General features: G+C 44.3%; 1 protein-coding gene across 15 annotated transcripts in view; it reads left to right on the top strand.

The window, feature by feature from the left end:
- The window catches only part of GPHN (gephyrin), a 664,399-nt gene that overhangs the window by 604,029 nt on the left and 38,455 nt on the right, over positions 1-21,915 (top strand). For all 15 annotated transcript variants that reach the window (XM_003924444.4, XM_010335175.3, XM_010335173.3 and 12 more), the window contains one exon: positions 19,472-19,559. In XM_003924444.4, the coding sequence (XP_003924493.1) occupies positions 19,472-19,559 (88 nt within the window). The remainder of the gene's footprint in view (positions 1-19,471; positions 19,560-21,915) is intronic.

Below are 21,915 nucleotides of genomic sequence, written 5' to 3'. Positions count from 1 at the left end.
TGAGCCACCGCAACCGGCCCTCTTTCTTTTTTCTTTTCTTTCTTTCTTTTCTTTTTGCTTCCTTATTTCCTTCCTTCCTCCTTCTCTTTCTTCTTTCTCCCTTTTTCTGTATTCCCTTGTCTTTCTTTCTTCTCTTTTTCCTGACAGAGTCTCATTCTGTCACCCAGGCTGGATTGTAATGGCACATGCAATCTCAGCTCACTGCACCCTCCACCTCCCGGGTTCAAGTGATCCTCCTGCCTTGGCCTCCCAAGTGGTATTACAACTGGGATTACAGGCACTTGCCACTACACCCAGCTAATTTTTACATTTTTAGTAGACACAGGGTTTCACCATGTTGGCCAGGCTGGTCTTGAACTCCTGACCTCAAGTGATCCTCCTGTCTCGGCCTCCCAAAGTGCTGGGTGATAGGTGTGAGCCACTGCACCCAAACTAGATTTGGCTATGTTTTTTATAAAGGGAGGGGTGTGTGCGTGTGCATGTGCGTGTGTGTGTCACTACTGTTTCCTCCCCTCCAGTTTTTTCTACCTTGAAGTCTATGTTCTGAATCATTTTTTCATTTACAGTCATTTTCCCAGAACGTTGCTTGCTGATTTTTCATCTGGATTTTTGCATTTTAACAAGTATCATTCTTCTATTTTGATTGGTGAATGATTGGATGTAGGATTTGAAGGTTGTATGGCGTTTCTCTCAGATATTGTAAGGGTCGTTGCTGAGTTTAAAATGAGGAAATTGAGGCCAGAATAAGAAAATTAAATGCCAGTTTATTCAGCTCCCAGGTGAGGTTCTATGGTCACAGGGAAAGGGGCCAGAGAAATCGTGCTGACTTCCTGAGGTGCAGGGTTTTTATAGCTATAGAGAGCGAGGAGGAGCAGGGTGCTCTGATTGGTTATGGGGGAACAGGACGTGAACGGGTCAAGCTGCTATTGGTAGGTAGATTGTTGGGATTTCCCTAATGCAAGATCCCGCTTGGGTTACATTAGCTGGATCCTTCCAGGAGAGTGTGTGCTCCTGAGGTAGGTTCTGGGCGCAGAGGTGTGACGTAGGTTTCCGGCGCAGAGATGGGTGGGTGTGTCCGAGCTCCTGGTGAGGCAACCGGCCTTACGTTCCAACCCTTTTGATGATATAGGATGCTGCTGCTTTCTGGCTCCTCACTCTGCTAATAGGGGCAGAGTGAGGGGGAGGGGCCAGTTGGCTGGTGCCTCGGTTGGGAGTTGGACATAGGGGTGAAGCAGCATCTGGTTTATGGCCACCCTGGAGATTTCCCTCATGCAGGCCTGTAAAAACCTGAGGAAAAAAGAGGCTAGCATTAGCAGAAGACAAATTACGATAATGGGAGTGATAATAGGGGTCAGCCAGGTCAGCATGGGGGATTGCCACCAGTTGAGAGGCAAGACTGGTGCGTTCTGTTTTTTTCGGAGGTCTTCTTGGAGGCGATAGAGAGCATTGACGGTCTCTTCTACAAGGCCTGTTTCATTGATATAGTAGCAACACTGTTCCTGAGGAAACAGACAGGTACTTCCTTTTTCTGCCATTAGCAGGTCAAGGACCCATCAGTTCTGGAGACTTACGTGTGCCAGCGACGTGATATGTCGCTGGAGGGAGGCCAGGGAGGTGGCTGACGCTTCAGTGGCCACAAGGAGCTTGTCCTCTAGTTGAGTGGCCGAAGTGGCACTGTAGCCTAGGGCACCGCTTCCTAGCCTGGCCACCTCTAGAGATGATGCTAGAGAGAGGCCAGTGACCATTGGGAGGAAGACTGCTCATCTGTTTCGATGATTAGGGGAAGGTGGAAGGAGGATAGGAGTTCGGCCTGTCTGTATATTTCTAACTGCGGGACCAAAGTGACAGGCACACAAGGGAAGGGGAAGGAGGCATTAATAACTTTGGTTAAGGTTCTATTACAGCAGAAGTATCCTCCTGGAGGCGCGTAAAGGGAGGATTTTACTTTTACTGTGGTGTTGCAGTTGGGGCTGAAGCTCCTGGCCGTCCCATAGCAGAGAGAGATTTTGAGAGTGTGCTTTGAACAAGGGGATACCCATTAAGGTGGTGCCAGGCCCCATAGGTGATTGTGACAGATTGAACCCGGACCAGAGGGGAACTGCGGCTAAGGGGGGGTTGCTGAGAGAGGCACATAATAAGCAGTGGTGAAATTTTGGTTAAATTTAACATGTTAGCTCCCTGCTGTACTAGAGTTAGCCAGGAGAAAGGTCGGGAAGTGCTATCTGAGGGTTTGAATTGGTTAGTCAGGGTGGCTTCATTCTGTAGGATGGTATGGCCTACCGAGCTGAGTTGTTCTGTTACTTTAGGGACAGTGCGGGTATAGGACTGGAATATTAGCCATGTTCCCCAAGGGTGGCTCCAGGTATAATCTTCATAGACTTTTCCAGACACTCCTGCATCCCAACGACTGTGCCAGGGGTCACGGGTGTTGCGGGCTAAGGAACCATTGCCAAAGCAAATGAGCATGCAATTGGGACAGCTTGGAGGCTGTGGCTTGTGAATAACACACAAGAGCTGTATGGGCACCCCCTGTAGGTGGTGTTCCACCAATGACAGTAGTCCTTGGTTTGGTCATATAGAAAACACAGCCCCTGCCGAAAGTGAAACCCATGATCGCGACCAAATACGGTGCTTTTACCATGTGGGATACGGATGGAGACAGCAGACTGACAGCCGCCTGTTTGGCAGTTTGCCTGTGCAAGATAATGGGTCCTGGTGGTGGGGCCCTCAGTCCAGGATTCCTGGGCTACAAAGATCCTGGTTTGAGCTCTCAAACCAGGTTGGAGAGGCGTCGTTGGGTGGGGGTCTTCCAGTCCTGGAACAACAGGGAGGGTATGGTCCACGTGCTCCCTAAGCAGGTGGCAGAGGAGAGAGAGGAAGGGAAGGTAGGAATCCAGCGGGGGCTGTTTTACAGGGCGATCGTGAGAAACCAGGGAAGGCTGGCCGTACAGCAATTTGAAGGGGCTAAGGCCCGTTGGCCCCCATGGGGCGACCCGGGCCAGGGCAAGAGGTAGGAATGTGGGCCAAGAGAGTTTTACCTCAATAGCAAGTTTGGCCAAATGGTCTTTGAAGATGCCGTGGACCCGTTCAACTTTACCCGATGACTGAGAATGGTAAGGGATGTGCAGTTTCCAGGAGATGTTGAGGGACTTGGCGACTAGCTGGACTACTTGGCCATAAATGCTGGACTATTGTTCAACTGGATGGTGGCAGGTAGGCCAAAGCAAGGGATGATTTCTTGAGTAAAGAGGGAGGCCACCATGTCTGCCATCTCCTGGGAGGTGGGGAAGGCTTCAATCCAACCTGAAAAGGTATCTACAAAAGTTAGGAGGTAGCAGAGCTTTTGTGAGTGGGCATATGAGTGCAGTCAATTTGCCAGTCTTGGGCTGGCAGGTTGCCATGCATTTGGTGAGTAGGAAACTGTGGCCTAAGCCTCCCTGAGGTGAGACCTTAGAGCAAGTAACGAATGCCTTGTGTACCTGCTTAATTGTTTGTTGCAGACCTGGTGAGAAAAAGAGGGGCTGTACAAAGCGGTGTAACACCTTAGGCCATATATGTAAGGATTGGTGGATTTTAGCAATAATTTTAGGGGCCTGTTCCCGGGCAAGGGTGCTTCTGTTATTTAGGAAGATCCAGACCTGATTAGATTCTGTTCCCCCTTTTAGTATGAGGACCTGTTTTCCTGATGGTGAGTATACAGGCTGTGTGGCCATGGTAAGGAAGAGAATAGGGGTAGGGGTCAACTTGGCATTAGTTAAAGATCTTGCTGCTGTATTTGCCCACGCATTCCCCAGGGAGACGGCATCATGCTGGGCCCAGTGTCCTCAGCAGTGTATGACTGCAGCTTCCCTGGGCAATGATAAGGCCTGTAAAAGGTTGGAGATCTGTGTAGCATTGATTATGGGGCACCCCTTTGTGGTAAGGAATCCCCACTCTCTCCAGAGGGCAGAGTGGCAATGGGTAATAAGAAAAGCATATTTTGAGTTGGTATAGATATTTGCCCACTTTCCCTGTACTAGTGTAAGAGCTCAGGTTAGGGCAATGAGCTCTGCCTTTTGCGATGTGATTAATGAGTAGTTCCTGGGCTAGCAGGTGGGTGATGATAGGCTTCAGGCCTTGACAGTGGGTTTTCAAGATGGGGAGCTGAGGACGTGAAGGAAAGTGGGTAGGGCCTTTGAGAAGTATTTTAACCGGGTTAGGATGTTTGGCTACTACAGACTTGGAGGTATCCCATACCAGGGGATTAACTATGTCAGGAGGGATGGGGATTGGGGCGAGGAGTTAAGACAGGGCGTGGTGTCAGTTAGGAGTGGCAGTAGGAGGTGGGCGGATGATGCGCTTGAGTGTGGGGTGCCAGTGAGTTGGAGAATCACCCCCACAGTCTGGAGAATGTCTCGTCCTAAAAGGGGGACTGGGCATGAGGGTATGATTAAAAAGGAGTGGGAAAAGTGGTGTCCCTCGAGGACACAGGCTAAGGATGGGTTTGATTAGGATAGGAAGGCTTACCATCAATTCCCATGACTGAAACCTGGGAAGGTATGCTAGGTCCCGAGTAGGAAGGCAATACAGAATGGGTAGCCCGCATGTCCACTTAAGAAGGAAATTGACTTATCTGCTACCTGCAGCGTTACCCTGGGCTCGGCGAGGGTGATGGGGGTTCTTGAGTTCGGGCCTCGTCAGTCGTCCAGCAAGCCAAGAAGTTCCAGCGACAGGACCACCTCCTGCAGACCAGCCTGTCCGCCGCATAGAGGTGGGGGTGGTGAGCCTGTAGTCCAGGATGGGCAGTCAACCTTCCAGTGTCCAGTCTGTTTGCAGCTTGGGCAGGGTCTGGGAGGTGGACAAGGACAGGGGCACTGTCGTGCCCAGTGTCCCTCTTGGCCACATTTGAAGCAGGGCCCGGGTGGGACCCTTGAAGAATTTTGGGAGGGTTTTGATGGACCCCCTCCACCAGACGCTTGGTGGACTGCCAGCCTCAGGGCTGCTACAAGAGCTTGGGTTTGGAGGCTCACCTTTTGCTGTAGACGGGCCTGCTGGGTGGCCTCAGCCTTCTCCTCTCGGCCATTAAAAACTTTAAATGCCGGCCGGGCACGGTGATTCAAGCCTGTAATCCCAGCACTTTGGGAGGCCGAGGCGGGAGGATCACGAGGTCGAGAGATCGAGACCATCCTGGTCAACATGGTGAAACCCCGTCTCTACTAAAAATACAAAAAACTAGCTGGACGTGGTGGCGCGTGCCTGTAATCCCAGCTACTTAGGAGGCTGAGGCAGGAGAATTGCCTGAGCCCAGGAGGCGTAGGTTGCGGTGAGCCGAGATCACGCCATTGTACTCCAGCCTGGGTAACCAGAGCGAAACTCTGTCTCAAAAAAAAAAAAAAAAAATTTAAATGCCGTGTTTACCAGGTCTCATATGGGGAGTTTGGGGGCCCTCCTCAGTCTTTTAAGTTTCTTTCTAATGTCAGCCACTGACTGAGAGATGAAATGGGTGGCTAGAACTGTAGCCCCTGCTAAAGAGGCCAGGTCCAGCCGGGTATGAAGAATCATAGCATTAGTTAATCGGTCAAGGAAGGCGGTTGGGTTTTAGTAGGACCCTGAGTTATTTCCCTTAACTTATCATAATTAACTACCTTTTTGGCTGCACTTCGCATGCCCGCTAGGAGGCACTGTAGCATTTGGTCTCGGCGGCGGCCATCTTAACCAGTTTGATAGTTCCAGTTAGGGTCAGCCTCAGGGACTGCTGCTGCCCCCACCGGCATTTGGTTGTTGGTTAGATGTACCTGATTAGCGTGTGCCCAGGCTGCTGTAAGGATTCGGTCCAACTCATATGGGGTGAGGGTGGAGGACAGGATTACAGACATGTTTTGCCAGGTTAGGTCATATGCCTGGGTAAGATAGAGGAACTCTTTGGTGTAGGCAGTCGGGTTAGTGGAGAAAGACTCCAAGCACTTCTCGTTAGCTGATAGGTCAAAGAGAGAAAACGGAACGTGCACTCGTACAACTCCCTCGGCCCTGGCTACTTCACGCAAAGGGCAGAGGAGTGGGAGGTCGTGAGAGCGGGTACGAGCACTAACAGGGGAAGTCATATTAGGGCTTTGGGGAGGAGAAGGAGAAGAGGGAGGAGGGACTTGGGGCCCTGCATAAGGAGGAGGGTTGGTAAAGCGGGCAGGGCAGGACAGGTCTTCCGGGTTTTCGGAGAGCACAGAGCCAGGCAGGGCTGAGGGTAAAGGCGGGGTTTTGGCTAACAGGACCTGGGCAGAGGAACAAGAGGAGCAGAAGGCAGGTCGGGAGTGCAGATACCAAAAGGCCTGGACATAGGGGACCTCCGACCACTTGCCGTTTCTTTGGCAAAAGTTATCTAAATCTGTCAGGACACTGAGGTCGAGTGTGCCCTCTGGAGGCCACTTAGACTGGTTGTCCAAGGAGTACTGTGGCCAGGCCATGGTGGAGAGGAAGAGCAGCCTTTTCTTTTTTATGGAAAGGCCCAGTTTGGGTAAATTTTGGACTAGACATCCCAATGGTGACTTGGGGTCTAGGTGGGACTCCTGATTACCCATAGTTCACTCTCTGTTGTGGGGTAGTCAGGGGTGAGGAAGGGTTATAAAAAGATATTATATCCAACACGGGCAGAAATACTCCTGTCCCAGATGGGGTGGCTGAGAGAACCTACAGGCTACAATGATTATAGTAAGAAAGAAAATAAAAAGACAGGCTAGGGCTATTTGCCACATGGCAGAATTAGAGGAAGTGAGGCCTCAGTAATAGAAGAAGAAGAGGAGAAGGAAAGAGAACAGAGTTACTTTTAGGGGCATAAATTCAGTAAAGGTTCCCTGCAGTCAGTGATCTGTTATCCACTGGAGGAGATCCTCCACTTTAAGGGAAACCAGCTTGCTTCACGCTATGTTGGCTAATAAGAGTTGGACAAATTGGGTAAACTGACAGGTGAGACAGAACCCCATAGACGGTTGACGGACAAAAGGGATGGGGAGTTCCCCAGATGGGAGACCAACCTGATGCCTTCCCAGCCACATCCCTGAGGGGATGTTTCAGGGCATCTTAGCTAAGGTGTACCCATATAACCCCCGGGCCTGGGCACCTTCAGGTTTCTGAGGTGAATCACCATTATGCCTTATGACGTCCCCATGGAACCACGGGTTGAGGCCCACACAAGCCGCATAGCCATTAGGCCGTGGGACTACACATAAACTCACTCAATCACTTGTGCCAAGGTTAGGAGGAGAAACTGAAAGTAGTTACTTAATTAACGGGAGTTTATATGCCAAGGGCTGGTTTGAGATAGACGTTTTAGTGGCGTAAGCCGGGGGTTTGGTACTGCTGTTGGGCCGGGCTTGGGTTTGCAGACGGGGCTTCTGATTACCCAAACCTCGGCCGCTGCTGCGGGGATGATCAGAAGGGCAGCTCAGCGTCCCAGACCACACTACCAAACACCAGAGGCTGCAAGAGGGATCAGGAAGGTGGGAACATCTCCTTCAGATTCCTGACCCTGGGAAAACTCCTTACAGGGAGAAGACAAGAGTGTAGGGATGTTTCCTCTAAGCTCAGGTCCTCGAGACGAGGCTGGGGCCTAAGCCCACAGCGAGAGACGAGTAGGACTCCCCAACACGGCCGTGATTACGAGCAGGGAGTCCATGAGGCAAGCAGTAGGGGAGGCTATGGGTAACAGAAGTCTCACTTAATGGCAGAGTAGCTCCCTGGTCCAGCTTTGGGTGGAGGAGTCAGTTTCCCCCAGGAGGGGTCTTACAATTCCTCCCAGGTTTCAACACCACTTGTAAGGGTCATCCCCTAGTTTAAAATGAGGAAACTGAGACCAGTATAAGAATATTAAATGCCAATTTATTCAGCTCCCAGATGAGGTCCTATGGTCCCAGGGAAAGGGGCCAGAGAAGTCACACTGACTTCCTGAGGCATAGGGTTTTTATAGTATAGCAAGTGAGGAGGAGCAGGGTGCTCTGATTGGTTATGGGGGAGTGGGACGTGGACAGGGCAAGCTGCTATTGGTAGGTAGACTGTTGGGTGAGATTTCCATGATGCAAGATCCTGCTCGGGTTACATTAGTCGGATCCTTCCAGGAGAGCATGTGCTTCTGAGGTATGTTCCGGGCGCAGAGAGGTGAGGTGGGTTGCGGGTGCAGAGATGTGACATAGGTTTTGGGCGCAGAGATGGGTGGGTGTGTCCGAGCTCCTGGCAAGGCAACTGGCCTTACAGATATGTTGATATTAATTTACTATTTTCTAGTTTTTGGTATTGTAGGTAAGAAGTCTAAAGCTAATATTACTTGTCCCTTGACAGTATCCCAATCTTACTGTTAAATATTTGGCAGCTTGTAAGATTCTCTGTATATCTTTGAAATTCCAAAACTGTACGAGGACATAATTATATTTATGGTTGGTTTGTTTGTTTTCACCTGTACATGTCAAGGAATGCTTTGCTTTTTTTAAATCACTCTTGCCTGAAATTCAGTAAACCTTTTCAATCTCCAAGTCCAACTCTTCTCAAATAAATGAAATTTTCCTCTTTTCCCCTTCTATCTCTTCTTTTATTTCCTTATGGAATTCCTATTGGCAATATGTCAGTCTCTTGCTGTCTTATTTTCTGCATGAATTCCATCTTTTGTACTTTTGTACAGTCCTTGGAGAAGTTTCTGCCACTTGATCTTCCAAGCAACTAATTGCATTTTTGACAGGGACTATACTTACCTTCATCTATTAAATCTTAAAAAAAAAAAAAAAAAAAAAAAAAAAATCAGGGGCTTTTGGCAAGATGGCCGAATAGGAACATCTCTGGAGTGCAGTTCCCAGTGAGAGCAACACAGAGGGTGAGTACTGCATTTCCAAATGAGGTACCAGGTGCTCAGTGGGACTGTGGCACAATGGGTGTAGCCCAAGAAAGGCAAACCAAGGCAGGGTAGGGCACTGCCTCACCTGGAAAGGGCAATCCCCGGAGGACCCCCCTCCCTACCCAACAGAGGCCACTGGGGACTTTTCCATCCACTCCAGCACTCCAGTTCAGATACTGCACTTCTCTGGCAGTTTTTACCGCCCACAGACCAGGAGATTCCCAGGCCAAAAAGCACCAGGAGTTTCCAGCATGGCAGTTTCAGCCGGCGCCGCAGTTTCCACACAGAAACTCACACAAATCTGGGCAGCCATTTCAACTGGTGCCTGGGATGCCTGGGAGACAGAGCTGCCCAATCAACTGGAAAAGAGAGGGCTGAAAGCAGGGAGCCAGGGGATCTGGCTCGGCGGGTCCCACTCCCACAAAGACCAGCAATCTGAAATGCTCTGGACTGAAAGCTTTGCAGCAAATGCAGCTTGACCTGGGACGGTCCAGCTCTGTGGGGGAAAGGGTGTCCGCCATTACCGGGGCAGTCCACCACTACCAAGGCAGTCTGCCATCACTGAGGCAGTCTGCCATTACTGAGGCAGTCCACCATTACCGAGGCAGTCCTCCATTACTGAGGCAGTCCATTACTGAGGCAGTCCACCATTACTGTGGCAGACTGCCATTGCCAAGGCAGTTCTAACTGTACCTCTGTAAACAAACCACAAGGAAGTTTACATGGCAGCTGGGCAGAGCCCATGGCAGCTCAGCAATGCCTCTGCTGGCAGACTGAATAGAATACCTCCTTGCTGGGCACAGTATCCCTGAAAAAAGGCAGCAGCATATCAGGAACTTATAAATAAAGCCCCACCTTCCCAGGACACAGCACCTGGGAAAAGAGGCGGTTATGAGTTCTGCTGCATCAGACTTAAACGCACCTGCCCAGCATCTCTGAACTGAACAACAGAGCTCCCAGCACAGCACTTGAGCTCTGATAAGGGACAGACTGTCCTCAAGTGGCACCCTGACCTCAGTATATCCAAAGAGGCACCTCATACAGAAGAGCTCTGGCTGACATCCGGTAGGTACCCTTCTGGGACGAAGATAACAAAAAAAGAAACTGGCAGCAACCTTTACTGTTCTGCAGCCCCCACGGGTGATTCCCAGGCAAGCAGGGCCTGGAGTGGACCTCCAGCAGTCCTACAGCAGAGGGGCCTGACTGGACTGTTAGAAGTAAAACTAAAAAACAGAAATAGCTTCAGCATCAGCAAAAAGGATGTCCACTCAGAGATCCCATCCAAAAGTCATCAACTACAAAGAACACAGGTAGATAAGTCCACAAAGATGGGAAGAAACCAGTGCATAAAAGATGAAAACACCCAAAACCAGAACGCCTCTCCTCCTCCAAGGGATCACAGCTCCTCACCAGTAAGAGAACAAAGATGGATGGAGAATGAGTCTGATAAATTGACAGAAGCAGGCTTCAGAAGGTGGGTAATAACAAACTTCTCTGAGCTAAAAGAATATGTTGTAACCCAATGCAAAGAAACTAAAAACCTTGAAAAAAGTTTAGATGAAATGCTAACTAGAATAACCAGCTTAGAGAAGAACATAAACAACTTGATGGAGCTAAAAAACACAGCATGAGAACTTCACAAGCCATACGCAAGTTTCAATAGCTGAATCAACCAAGCAGAAGAAAGGATATCAGAGACTGAAGATCAACTCAATGAAATAAAATGAGAAGGCAAGATTAGAGAAAAAAGTGTGAAAAGAAATTAACAAAGCCTCCAAGAAATACAGGATTGTGTGAAAAGACCTAATCTATGTTTGATCAGTGTACCTGAATGTGATGGGGAGAATGAATCCAAGCTGGAAAACACTCTTCAGGATATTATCCAGGAGAACTTCCCCAACCTAGCAAGGCAGGCTCATACTCAAATTCAGGAAATACAGAGAACACCACAAAGATATTCCTCAAGAAGAGCAACCCCAGGGCACATAATCATCAGATTCACTAGGGTTGAATGAAGGAAAAAATGCTAAGGGCAGCCAGAGAGAAAGGTCAAGTTACCCACAAAGGGAAACCCATCAAACTCAGCAGAAACCTTACAAGCCAGAAGAGAGTGGTGGCCAATATTCAACATCCTTAAAGAAAAGAACCTTCAACCTAGAATTTCATGTCCAGCCAAACTAAGCTTCATAAGCAAAGGAGAAATAACTCCTTTATGGACAAGCAATGGCTGAGACATTTCGTCACCACCAGGCCTGCCTTACAAGAGCTCCTGAAAGAAGCATTAAACATGGAAAGGAACAGCCAGTACCAGCCACTCCAAAAACGTACCAAATGGGACAGATCATTGACACAAGAAACTGCATCAACTAACGGGCAAAACAACCAGCCAGTAACAAAATGGCAAGATCAAATTCACACATAACAATATTAACCTTAAATGTAAATGGGCTAAGTGCCGCAATCAAAAGGCACAGACTGGCAAATTGTATAAAAAGTCCAAGACCCATTGGTGTGCTGTATTCAGGAAACCCATCTCACGTGCAAGGACACACATAGACTCAAAATAAAGGGATGGAGGAAGACTTACCAAGTAAATGGAGAGCAAAAAAAAAAAAGGAGTTGCAATCCTAGTCTCTGATAAAATGACCTTTAAACCAACAAAGATCAAAAAGAGACAAAGAAGGGCATTACATAATGGTAAAAGGATCAAGAAGAGTTAAGATCCTAAATATATACACACCCAATACAGGAGCACTCAGATATATAAAGCAAGTTCTTAACGACCTACAAAGAGACTTAGATTCCCACACAATAATAGTGGGAAACTTTAACACTTTACTGTCAATATTAGACAGATGAAAAAGACAAAATTAACAAGGATATCCAGGACTTGAACTCAGATCTGGACCAAGCAGACCTAATATACATCTCCACCCCAAATCCACAGAATATACATTCTTCTCAGCACCACATCATACCTAGTCTAAATTTGACCGCATAATTGGAAGTAAATCACTCCTCAGCAAATACAAAAGAATAGAAATCATAACAAACAGTCTCTCAGACCACAGAGCAATCAAATTAGAAGTTAGGATTCAGAAACTAACTGAGAACCGCACAACCTCATGGAAACTGAACAACTAGCTCCTAAATCTCGACTGGCTAAATGGTGAAATGAAGGCAGAAATAAAGATATTCTTCAAAACCAACGAGAATGAAGATACAACGTACCAGAATCTGTGGGACACATGTAAAGCAATGTTTAGAGGGAAATTTATAGCAAAAAATGCCTACATGAGAAGCAAGGAAAGATCTAAAATCGACACCCTATTGTCAAAATTGAAAGACCTGGAGGAGCAAGATCGAAACTCAAAAGGTAGCAGAAGACAAGAAATAACTAAGATCAGAGCAGAGCTGAAGGAGATAGAGACACAAAAAAAGCCTTCAAAAAATCAATAAATCCCAGAGCCGTTTTTTTTTTTTTAAAAAAAAAGATCAACAAAATAGACAACTGGCCAGATTAATAAAAAAGAAAAGAAAAAATAATCAGATGCAATAAAAAATGATAAAGAGGATATCACCACTGATTCCACAAAAATATAAACTACCATCAGAGATTACTACAAACAACTCTATGCACATAAACCAGTAAACCTGAAAGAAATGGATAAATTCCTGGACACTTGCACCCTCCCACCTAAACCAGGGAGAAGTTTAAACCCTGAATAGACCAATAACAAGGGCTGAAATTGAGGTAGCAATTAATAGCTTACCAACCAAAAAAAGTCCAGGTCCAGGTGGGTTCACAGCCGAATTCTACCAGACATACAAAGAGAAGCTGGTACCACTCCTTCTGATACTAATCCCAAAAGACAGAATCCTTCCCACATTACTTTATAAGACCAACATCATCCTGATACCAAAACCCAGCAGAGACTCAACAAATAAAAGAAAACTTCAGGCCAATATCTATGATGAACACAGATGCAAAAATCTTTAATAAAATACTGGCAAACAGATGGCAACAGCACATATAAAAGTTTATCCATCATGATCAAGTAGGTTTCATCCCAGGGATGCAAAGCTGGTTCAACATACACAAGTCTATAAACATAATCTGCCACATAAACAGAACCAAAGACAAAAACCACATGATTATCTCAATAGATGCAGAGAAGGCCTTCAACAAAATTCAACAGCCCTTTCTGCTAAAAACTCTCAATAAACTAGGTATTGATGGAACGTATCTCAAAATAATAAAAGCTATTTAGGACAAACCCACAGCCAGTATCATACTGAATGAGCAAAAACTGGAAGCATTCCTTTGAAATCTGGCACTAGATAAGGATGCCCTCTCTCACCACTCCTATTCAATATAGTATTGGAAATTCTTGCCAGAGCAATCAGGCAAGAAAAAGAAAGGATATTCAGGTAGGAAAGGAGGAAGTCAAATTGTCTCTATTTGCAGATGACATGATTGTCTATTTAGAAGACCCTATCATCTCAGCCCAAAATCTCCTTAAACTGATAAGCAACTTCAGCAAAGTCTAAGGTTACAAAATTAATGTGCAGAAATCACAAAAAAAAAAAAAAAAAACAAAAAGAAATCACAAGCATTCCTATACCCCAGTAACAGACTAACAGAGAGCCAAATCAAGAGATAACTCCCATTCACAATTGCTACAAAGGGAATAAAATACTTAGAAATACAACTAACAAAGGATATAAAGGACCTTTTCAAGGAGGACTACAAACCACTGCTCAAGGAAATAAGAGAGGACACAGACTGATGGAAAAACATTTCATGCTTATGGTTAGGAAGAATCAGTGTTGTAAAAACAGCCATACTGCCCAAAGTAATTTATAGATTCAATGCCATCCCCATCAAGCTACCAATGACTTTCTTCACAGAACTGGAGAACTTCACTTTAAACTTCATATGAAATCACAAGAGAGCCCACATAGCCAAGACAATCCTAACCAAAAAGAACAAAGCTGGAGGCATCACCCTACCTGACTTCAAACTATACTACAAGGCTACAGTAATCAAAACAGCATGGTACTGGTACCAAAACAGAGATATAGACCAATGGAACAGAACAGAGGCCTCGGAGGCAATGCCACACATCTACAACCATCTGATCTTTGACAAACCTGACAAAAGCAATGGGGAAAGTTGCTAAATAATAATAATAAATGGTGTCAGGGAAACTGGCTAGCCATGTGCGAAAACAGAAGCTGCACCCCTTCTTGACACCCTACACTAAAATTAACTCCAGATGGATTAAAGACTTAAACATTAGACCTAACACCATAAATACCCTAGAAGAAAACCTAGGCAAAACCATTGAGGACATAGGCATAGGCAAGGACTTCATGACTAAACACCAAAAGCATTGGCAACAAAAGCCAAAATAGGCAAATGGGATCTAATTAAACTCCAGAGCTTCTGTATGGCAAAATAAACAATCATTAGAATGAACTGGCAACCAATAGAATGGGGAAAATTTTTTGCAATCTACCATCTGACAAAGGGCTAATATCCATAATCTACAAAGAACTAAAACAGATTTACAAGAAAAAAAAACAAACAACCCCATTAATAAGTGGGCAAATTATATAAACAGACACTTTTCAAAAGAAGCCATTTATTCGGCCAACAAACATATGACAAAATGCTCATCATCACTGGTCATTAGAGCAATGCAAATCAAAACCACATCGAGATATCATCTCACGCCAGTTAGAATGGCAATCATTTAAAAATCTGGAGACAACAGATGCTAGAGAGGATGCAAAGAAATAGGAACACTCTTACACAGTTGGTGGGAGTGCAAATTAGTTCAACCACTGTGGAAGACAGTGTGGCAATTTCTCAAGGATCTAGAAATAGAAATTCCATTTGATCCAGCAATCCCATTACTGGGCATATACCCAAAGAACTAAATCATTATACTATAAAGATACATGCACACATATGTTCATTGCAGCCCTGTGTACAATAGCAAAGACCTGGAACCAACCCAAATGCCCATCAATGATAGACTGGACAAGGAAAATGTGGCACTATGCAGCCATAAAAAACAATGAGTTGGCAGGGCGTGGTGGATCACGCCTGTAATCCCAGCACTTTGGGAGGCCGAGGCGGGCGGATCACCTGAGGTCAGGAGTTGGAGACCAGCCTGGCCAACATGGTGAAAACCCACCTCTATTTAAAGAAAAAAATGATGAGTTTGTGTCCTTTCTAGGGACATGGATGAACCTGGAAACCATCATCCTCAGCAAACTGACACAATAACAGAAAATCAAGCACTGAATGTTCTCACTCAGAGGCGGGTGTTGAACAACGAGAACACATGGACACAGAGAGGGAAGCATCACACACTGGGGTCTGTTGTGGGCAGCTAGGGGAAGAACAGCAGGGTGTGGGGAGGTTGGGGAGGGATCACACGGAGAGGAAATGCCAGATATAGGTGATGGGGGGATGGAGGCAGCAAACCACCTTGCCACCTATGTACCTATGCAACAGTCCTGCATGATCTGCACATGTACCCCAGAACCTAAAGTACAACTAAAAAAAAAATTGAAAATCACATTTTGTTCTTTTGTTCCAGAACACAGTTTTAATATCATAATTGAATATGTATTAGTGTTTTGTTTTGTTTTGTTTTGTTTTGAGACAGAGTCTCACTCTGTCCCCAGGCTGGAGTGCAGTGGTATAATCTCAGCTCACTGCAACTTCCACCTCCTGGGTTCAAGCAATTCTCTGCCTCAGCCTCCCAGGTAGCTGGGATTACAGGTGCCCACCACCACACCCAGCTAATTTTTGCATTTTTAGTAGAGAGGGGGTTTCACCATGCTGGCCAAGCTGGTCTTGAACTCTTGACCTTGTGATCCACCTGCCTTGGCCTCCCAAAAATGTTGGGATTTACAGGCGCAAGCCACCGTGCCCAGCCCACCACGCCCAGCTAATTTTTGTATTTTTAGAAGAGACAGGGTTTCACCGTGTTGCCAGGATGGTCTCTAACTCTTGACCTTGTGATCCGCCCACCTCAGCCTCCCAAAGTGCTGAGATTACAGGCATGAGCCACTGTACCTGGCATTATTATTTTTATTATTAAAATTATCTATTGTCCCAGAAGTTTTATTTCTCTAAGGGATATCCTAAATATGGTGCTCATTCTTCCACTCTCCAGTTGGTTGCTACTTAGATTGCTGGTACTTTCCTTTGCCTACTGAAAATTCTGTTCACCCTCAGGGTACTTTGGGCCTGATGAAAATGGAATTACAATGGAAAAGAGGATCATGAGTGGCAAAAGGAACAGAGGTGTCAGTTCCTGAATTAGCAAAGCACTAAATGGCAAGCTGCTAGTCTTCTATTAAAGTACCAAAAATAAACAGTCCATGCCTCTGTGTTTCCTGGACAGTTTTGTTGTAAAGGGTGGACTTTCCCAGCATTTAAAGGATAGGGCAGTCTTAGTATTTTTTTTTTAAAGACGGGGTTTCACCATGTTGGTCAGGCTGGTCTTAAACTCTCGACCTCAGGTGATCAACCCGCCTTGGCCTCCAAAGTGCTTGGATTATAGGCGTGAGTCTTAGTATTTTTTTAAGCAGACTTCTGACTTCTGGATCAACCTAAAAAAAATTATAGCTTTGCCCTTGATCTGGTTCCCTACCAACCACAAATTCTTAGACTGTGCCAGAACCTTTATCCCCAAAGATTAATACCATGATGGTGTGTATCTCACTGCTGCTTCATTTACAGTAGCTTTACAATAATTCTGTAGAATCAACACGTTGTAAGTTACATATTACAAGGTTTATAAAATTAGCTAATTTCTTTTTGTACTAACATAAAATTGTATTTTGTTGATAGTATTCATTATCCAGTCAGTATTTTGAACCAAATTCCATGTGATACTGCATTTGGGATGTTTTTTCCATTTACTCCATAGTAAATAGGAAACCATTGGCTTAGTGTAATGATAATATGATCCAGCAAGGCAAGGAGCCCAGAACTCTGAGCATCAGGAACACATCACATGCATATTGTATAGTATTTCGGTACAACAGAATAATTTGCTTTCTTCCTAAATCAAAATGAAAAGTATTGATGAGAAATCTGTTCAAAATATGTAAGTCAAAAATACTTTAAGTACACACATTATTCAAAATAATTCTGAGATGTTTGCCCAACTAGTTTAACTTTGAAATTTGTCAGAGTTTTTTTTTTTTTTTTAAGTCTTTAATGTTTTACACATAGAGTCTACCTTCAGTTAATGCCTGGGTACTTTTTTGGTTGCCTGTGCAATGACTGACTGAATGACTTTAAAGGGTCTCTATGTTGATAGGCTGACCTTACATGAGCCATTTTTTAAACTTTTCCTTTTGACCCTTTCACCTTGGGAGCTCGCATTCCAGAGCCAGAGCACATGGGCAGGCCAGTGCTAGAGGAAAAGGATAATTTTACCCAGACCTTGTAAGAGAACCTCATAGTAAATGAAGCTGTTCAGATTGGAACCAGGCCTACCTTGTCATGTGGACCTTTCATATGTAGCTCTGTGAATGTATTTAAGTACCAGTCTATGATTTTCTTCTGTGTTAGTCATGAGTATTTTCCAGAATAAAAACTACCAAGCATGCTAAAATTGAACTTTGCCAGATGTTAGGTATGTTTGTATAATTAACTTGTTAGCATAGCAGCAATAGTAATGACAATGACTTTCTTGAAACCTTAGTTTGTTCCAGGTATTATTCCAAGTGCTTTATATGTATAAATAGTGTCATTTAATCCTCATAACAACCCTGTTATGGCTGCTTTACAGATGAAAAACTAAGGCAAATAGAAGTTAAACAACTTGTGCATGGTTAAACATCTAGCAAGTAGTGTTGCTAAGATATTAGCTCAGGCAGTCCGACTCCAGAGTTCACATTCTAAATCTCTATGTTATGCCACTTCCTGACTAACTTATCTCTTATAGAGTCTGTGAAGGTTGTGTCTCTGGTAGGTCTCAAGTTCTTCCTACCTCTGTCACACCTGGATAAAAATAGAATTTATATCCCAGATGCTATCTTGAGTCACTAACTTTCCTTCTTCCTCCCTCATTAAATAGTGCATTAAGGTAAGGGGGCATGAATAAACTTCACTGTCATGAGATATTTGTGAGAACATTTGATGTCTCATTGAGAGATCATCTGGTTTCAAGTTAACAAAAACCTGCTAAAGCTAGCTTAAGCAAAGGAGATATTATGGAAGGATACAAGGTTATCTCAGAAAACCCAAGAGCAAGAATACAGCTAGGCCTCAAGGGGAATGAAAGGCAGGAAGTGGAAAATCAGAAGCCAGGGTTATTCCCTTTTAGTTGTTTTCATTAGATGTCCATAGAGGAGAAAGGGAAAGGAAAAGTCAGGTGGTATAAATAGGTAACAATTTTTCAGAAAACAAGGGTGTGGCTAGATATGTACTCCTCAAAAAGTGTATTTTCTGTTCTGCATCAATTGAAGGGAAATGCCAATTACAGGTCACGTTGCCCAGTAGATTTGTATGGATTTAAAGTATAGTAACTAAACAATCCCTTTCAGCTACTCCCAATCATCCTGTCCCTCCATAAATCTTGATTCTTGGCATTTTGTTTATTCTCAGTTGATCAGTCTCCAGTTAGGCCTTTTCAACCATTCTGACATCCAAAGGATAAGACCCTTGTTTTCATCTCTTCTCCCCAGGCCTTTGACCTGTACCATCAAAGGGCCTGTTGCACTTACCTTTTCAAGTGACAGTCAGGAACCTGCCTAGTTTCCATCCCTAATATTTATCCTGTATTCACACCCTATATGAGTAGTTCATACCATCTCTGTTTTCCTTGTCTTTTTTTCTCTACCTTTTCTAGTCACAATATCATGAATACCTACTGGCTTTTCCTATTTCTAGGGATTCTAGATTCCTGCTCCATTTTCTATTAAACTCTAAATTCTTCAGCTTGAGGGTTCTTCAAAATCATGTCCCATCCTACCTATCCCAGTCATTCCACTGAAGTCTTTCACTCTAAGCAGGCCATTTTCCACAATGACCTAGAAACAGCACAGGTTTAACCATTATTCCAAGCCTTTGCTAGTACAGATCCTCTTGCTTATGAAGCTCTTTCCCATTCCTTTCCTTTTCCCTCTCAGAATCCATCTCATTTATCAGAGCTTCACTTAAGACATTACCTCTAAAGAGTCCTATATGATCTTTCCAATACCTCAGGTAACCAATTGTCCTGGAGCACCTTGGATTCCTAGGACATCTGACATTAGTACTAAAACAAGAATATTCCTAGGCAAACCAGGACAGTTACACATCCTCCAACACCTCATTGTCTCCCTCCATTATACTGGCTTGTTAGAACAAAAAGCCTTGTCAAATTGCCAGTAGCCACTACTTCAGCATGTACAATGTCCTTTCTTCATAATAAAACTTACTGCTCCTGTTAGGCAGAGACCCTTTTGATTCCCACTTCATTCAGAATATAGTGCTGTACTCATGTTAATGCCTATTAGTGAATAAGGTGGTTTAGTTTTAAGTTGGCACTATATCTAAAATCTTTTCCTTGTGTGTTAATTTGTGTCTTTATTTTTTTCCAGCCCAGATGACTTACTCAATGCCTTGAATGAGGGTATCAGTCGTGCTGATGTCATCATCACATCGGGGGGTGTATCCATGGGGGAAAAGGTATGAAAGATAGGGCTCATAAAAATTTATCTACTACAATGTTCTTGCATATGGTTGATTAACTGTGGCCGGTAGGCATCTGGTATTCAAAGCCAGGCTCCCACAGAGCTGAAAAGCTGTGGAGCTTCAGAAATTACTGGTTTCTCTAAAAGGGATACAATGTGGGTAGGTCAGGGAGCTTACCCTCAGGAGCAACTTGGAGAATTCCACAACTTGTTGAATGGTTTTTGCTATTCCCCTGGAGACCTGATCTGTTCCTCACTCTATTGTACTAAATTAGGACATCCTTTATACATGATATTTACTACCAGGGTAAAGCTCTAAGATCCTTCCTTCTGCTCAAATTAAAACATGATTCACTCCACCCCCAGAACAACCAGTTCACCCACCATATATTCCAAATCTACCAAGAATGCTTAGCTCTCCTTCCCCACAAGGAAGAAAGGGAGGATTAGGCATTCCTTTTGCTCCTCTTTACAAAATAATAATAAAAATGAAAATATGGCCAGGCAGTGTCTCATGCCTGTAATTCTAGTACTTTGGGAGGCTGAGGCAGGCAGGTTGCTTGAGCCCAGGAGTTCAAGACCACCTGGGCAACATGGTGAAACCCCATCACTACAAAAAATACAAAATTGGCTGGGCGCGGTGGCTCAAGCCTGTAATCCCAGCACTTTGGGAGGCCGAGGCGGGTGGATCACAAGGTCAAGAGATCAAGACCATCCTGGTCAACATGGTGAAACCCCGTCTCTACTAAAAAAATACAAAAACTTAGCTGGGCATGGTGGTGCATGCCTGTAATCCCAGCTACTCAGGAGGCTGAGGCAGGAGAATTGCCTGAACCCAGGAGGCGGAGGTTGTGATGAGCCGAGATCGTGCCATTGCACTCCAGCCTGGGTAACAAGAGCAAAAACTCCGTCTCAAAAAAAAAAAAATACAAAATTTAGCTGGGCATGGTAGCACATGCCTGTAGTTCCAGCTACTTGGGGGCTGAGGTGGGAGGATCACTTGAGCCTGGGTGGTCAAGGCTGCAGTGAGCCGAGATTGCACCTCTGCACTCCAGCCTGGGCAACAGAGCAAGACATTGTCTAAAAAAAAATACACACACACACACACACACACACACACACACACACACTACACACACTAGTTTATAGGACTAAGTATATTTGTACATGGTATATATTTATTCCTATAAAGACAATTTGAACATTTCAGTAACACTAAGTTTATATTTCTTAATGAAATGTGTTAGTGGACAATGACCATTGGGTCCATTGAATAATGTTATAAAAGTAAACTATTCTTTACTAAATAACCAACATTAATTTTGGGCTCAAAGATATTTCAGCATACAATGTTTTGCCAGCTGATAATCCTTTTCCATATTTTCTCTCACATTAATGACTAAACTGAAAAATTACAAAAATATCACAATAGCAATTTTTACTAAAATTCATATTTTCTAATAGTTTGATTTATTTTAAGCTACATCTTTTATATATGATTGTTCTTGATCCCTGTCCTTTTGTAACTATAAAAGTGCCTAAATTTATAACCAGACTCTTTGGATAGTGAACTGTATTGGCTCTGAGAACAAATGTCAGAATTTAGCAACCTAAACAGAAGAATGCCTGCCTTCCCTTCACAAACTTTAGTGTTATAGTCTTTCAGAATAGCACTGCAGATGCTAAAAACTATAGAAGAAAACAATCTCACATTACATCCAGGAGTGAAAATATTGAAGTGTGGGTAGGTGTTCTTATAGCAGACAGTAGCTGGGTTAGTGTTCTCTCAAAGTCTCTTTAGCCCCAGGTAGAGCAAATTGCTGCAGACCTCTCCTGAGATCACAAAGGCGAAAAGGCTGAGACTTACACTGTAGTACAGCTGAAAGAAATAATTTGCAACAAGTCTGTTTTCATTGCCATCAAACTGCCTGTGGTACTCTCAATATTACAAGAGCAAACCATGAAGTCAGGTCTATTTAAATGTTAAATTTGTTATTTTTCCAGAAGTTGTTTCATATATAATTTCTCTTAGTTTCTAAACAGCCTAATTGTGGGACAATACCTATTTGGCAGAACTAACGTTTATCTTTTCTAGTACTTCCAGAGAGGTGACAAGCTTATATCATATGTAGACTTGGCAGTTGTGGCTCAGTTGTGATAAAGACAGAACACTCAGCCTAACCTTCATTAGTGCTAACAAAGATGTCATTTATGCCAAGGATTTGCTCACCAGTAAACAAAGCCAATATAGTTACACATATTGGTTTATTTATTTTACTCTCTGTGTGATAAGATACTTACACTAAATCCTTAATTTACTAGGAAAGATTTTAGGAACTGGGCATCCCACA

This window comes from Saimiri boliviensis, chromosome 2, assembly GCF_048565385.1.
Source record: "Saimiri boliviensis isolate mSaiBol1 chromosome 2, mSaiBol1.pri, whole genome shotgun sequence".
Taxonomy (NCBI): domain Eukaryota; kingdom Metazoa; phylum Chordata; class Mammalia; order Primates; family Cebidae; genus Saimiri; species Saimiri boliviensis.
The sequence above is the reverse complement of the archived record's forward strand: the minus strand, read 5'-3'. Positions and strand labels throughout refer to the sequence as shown.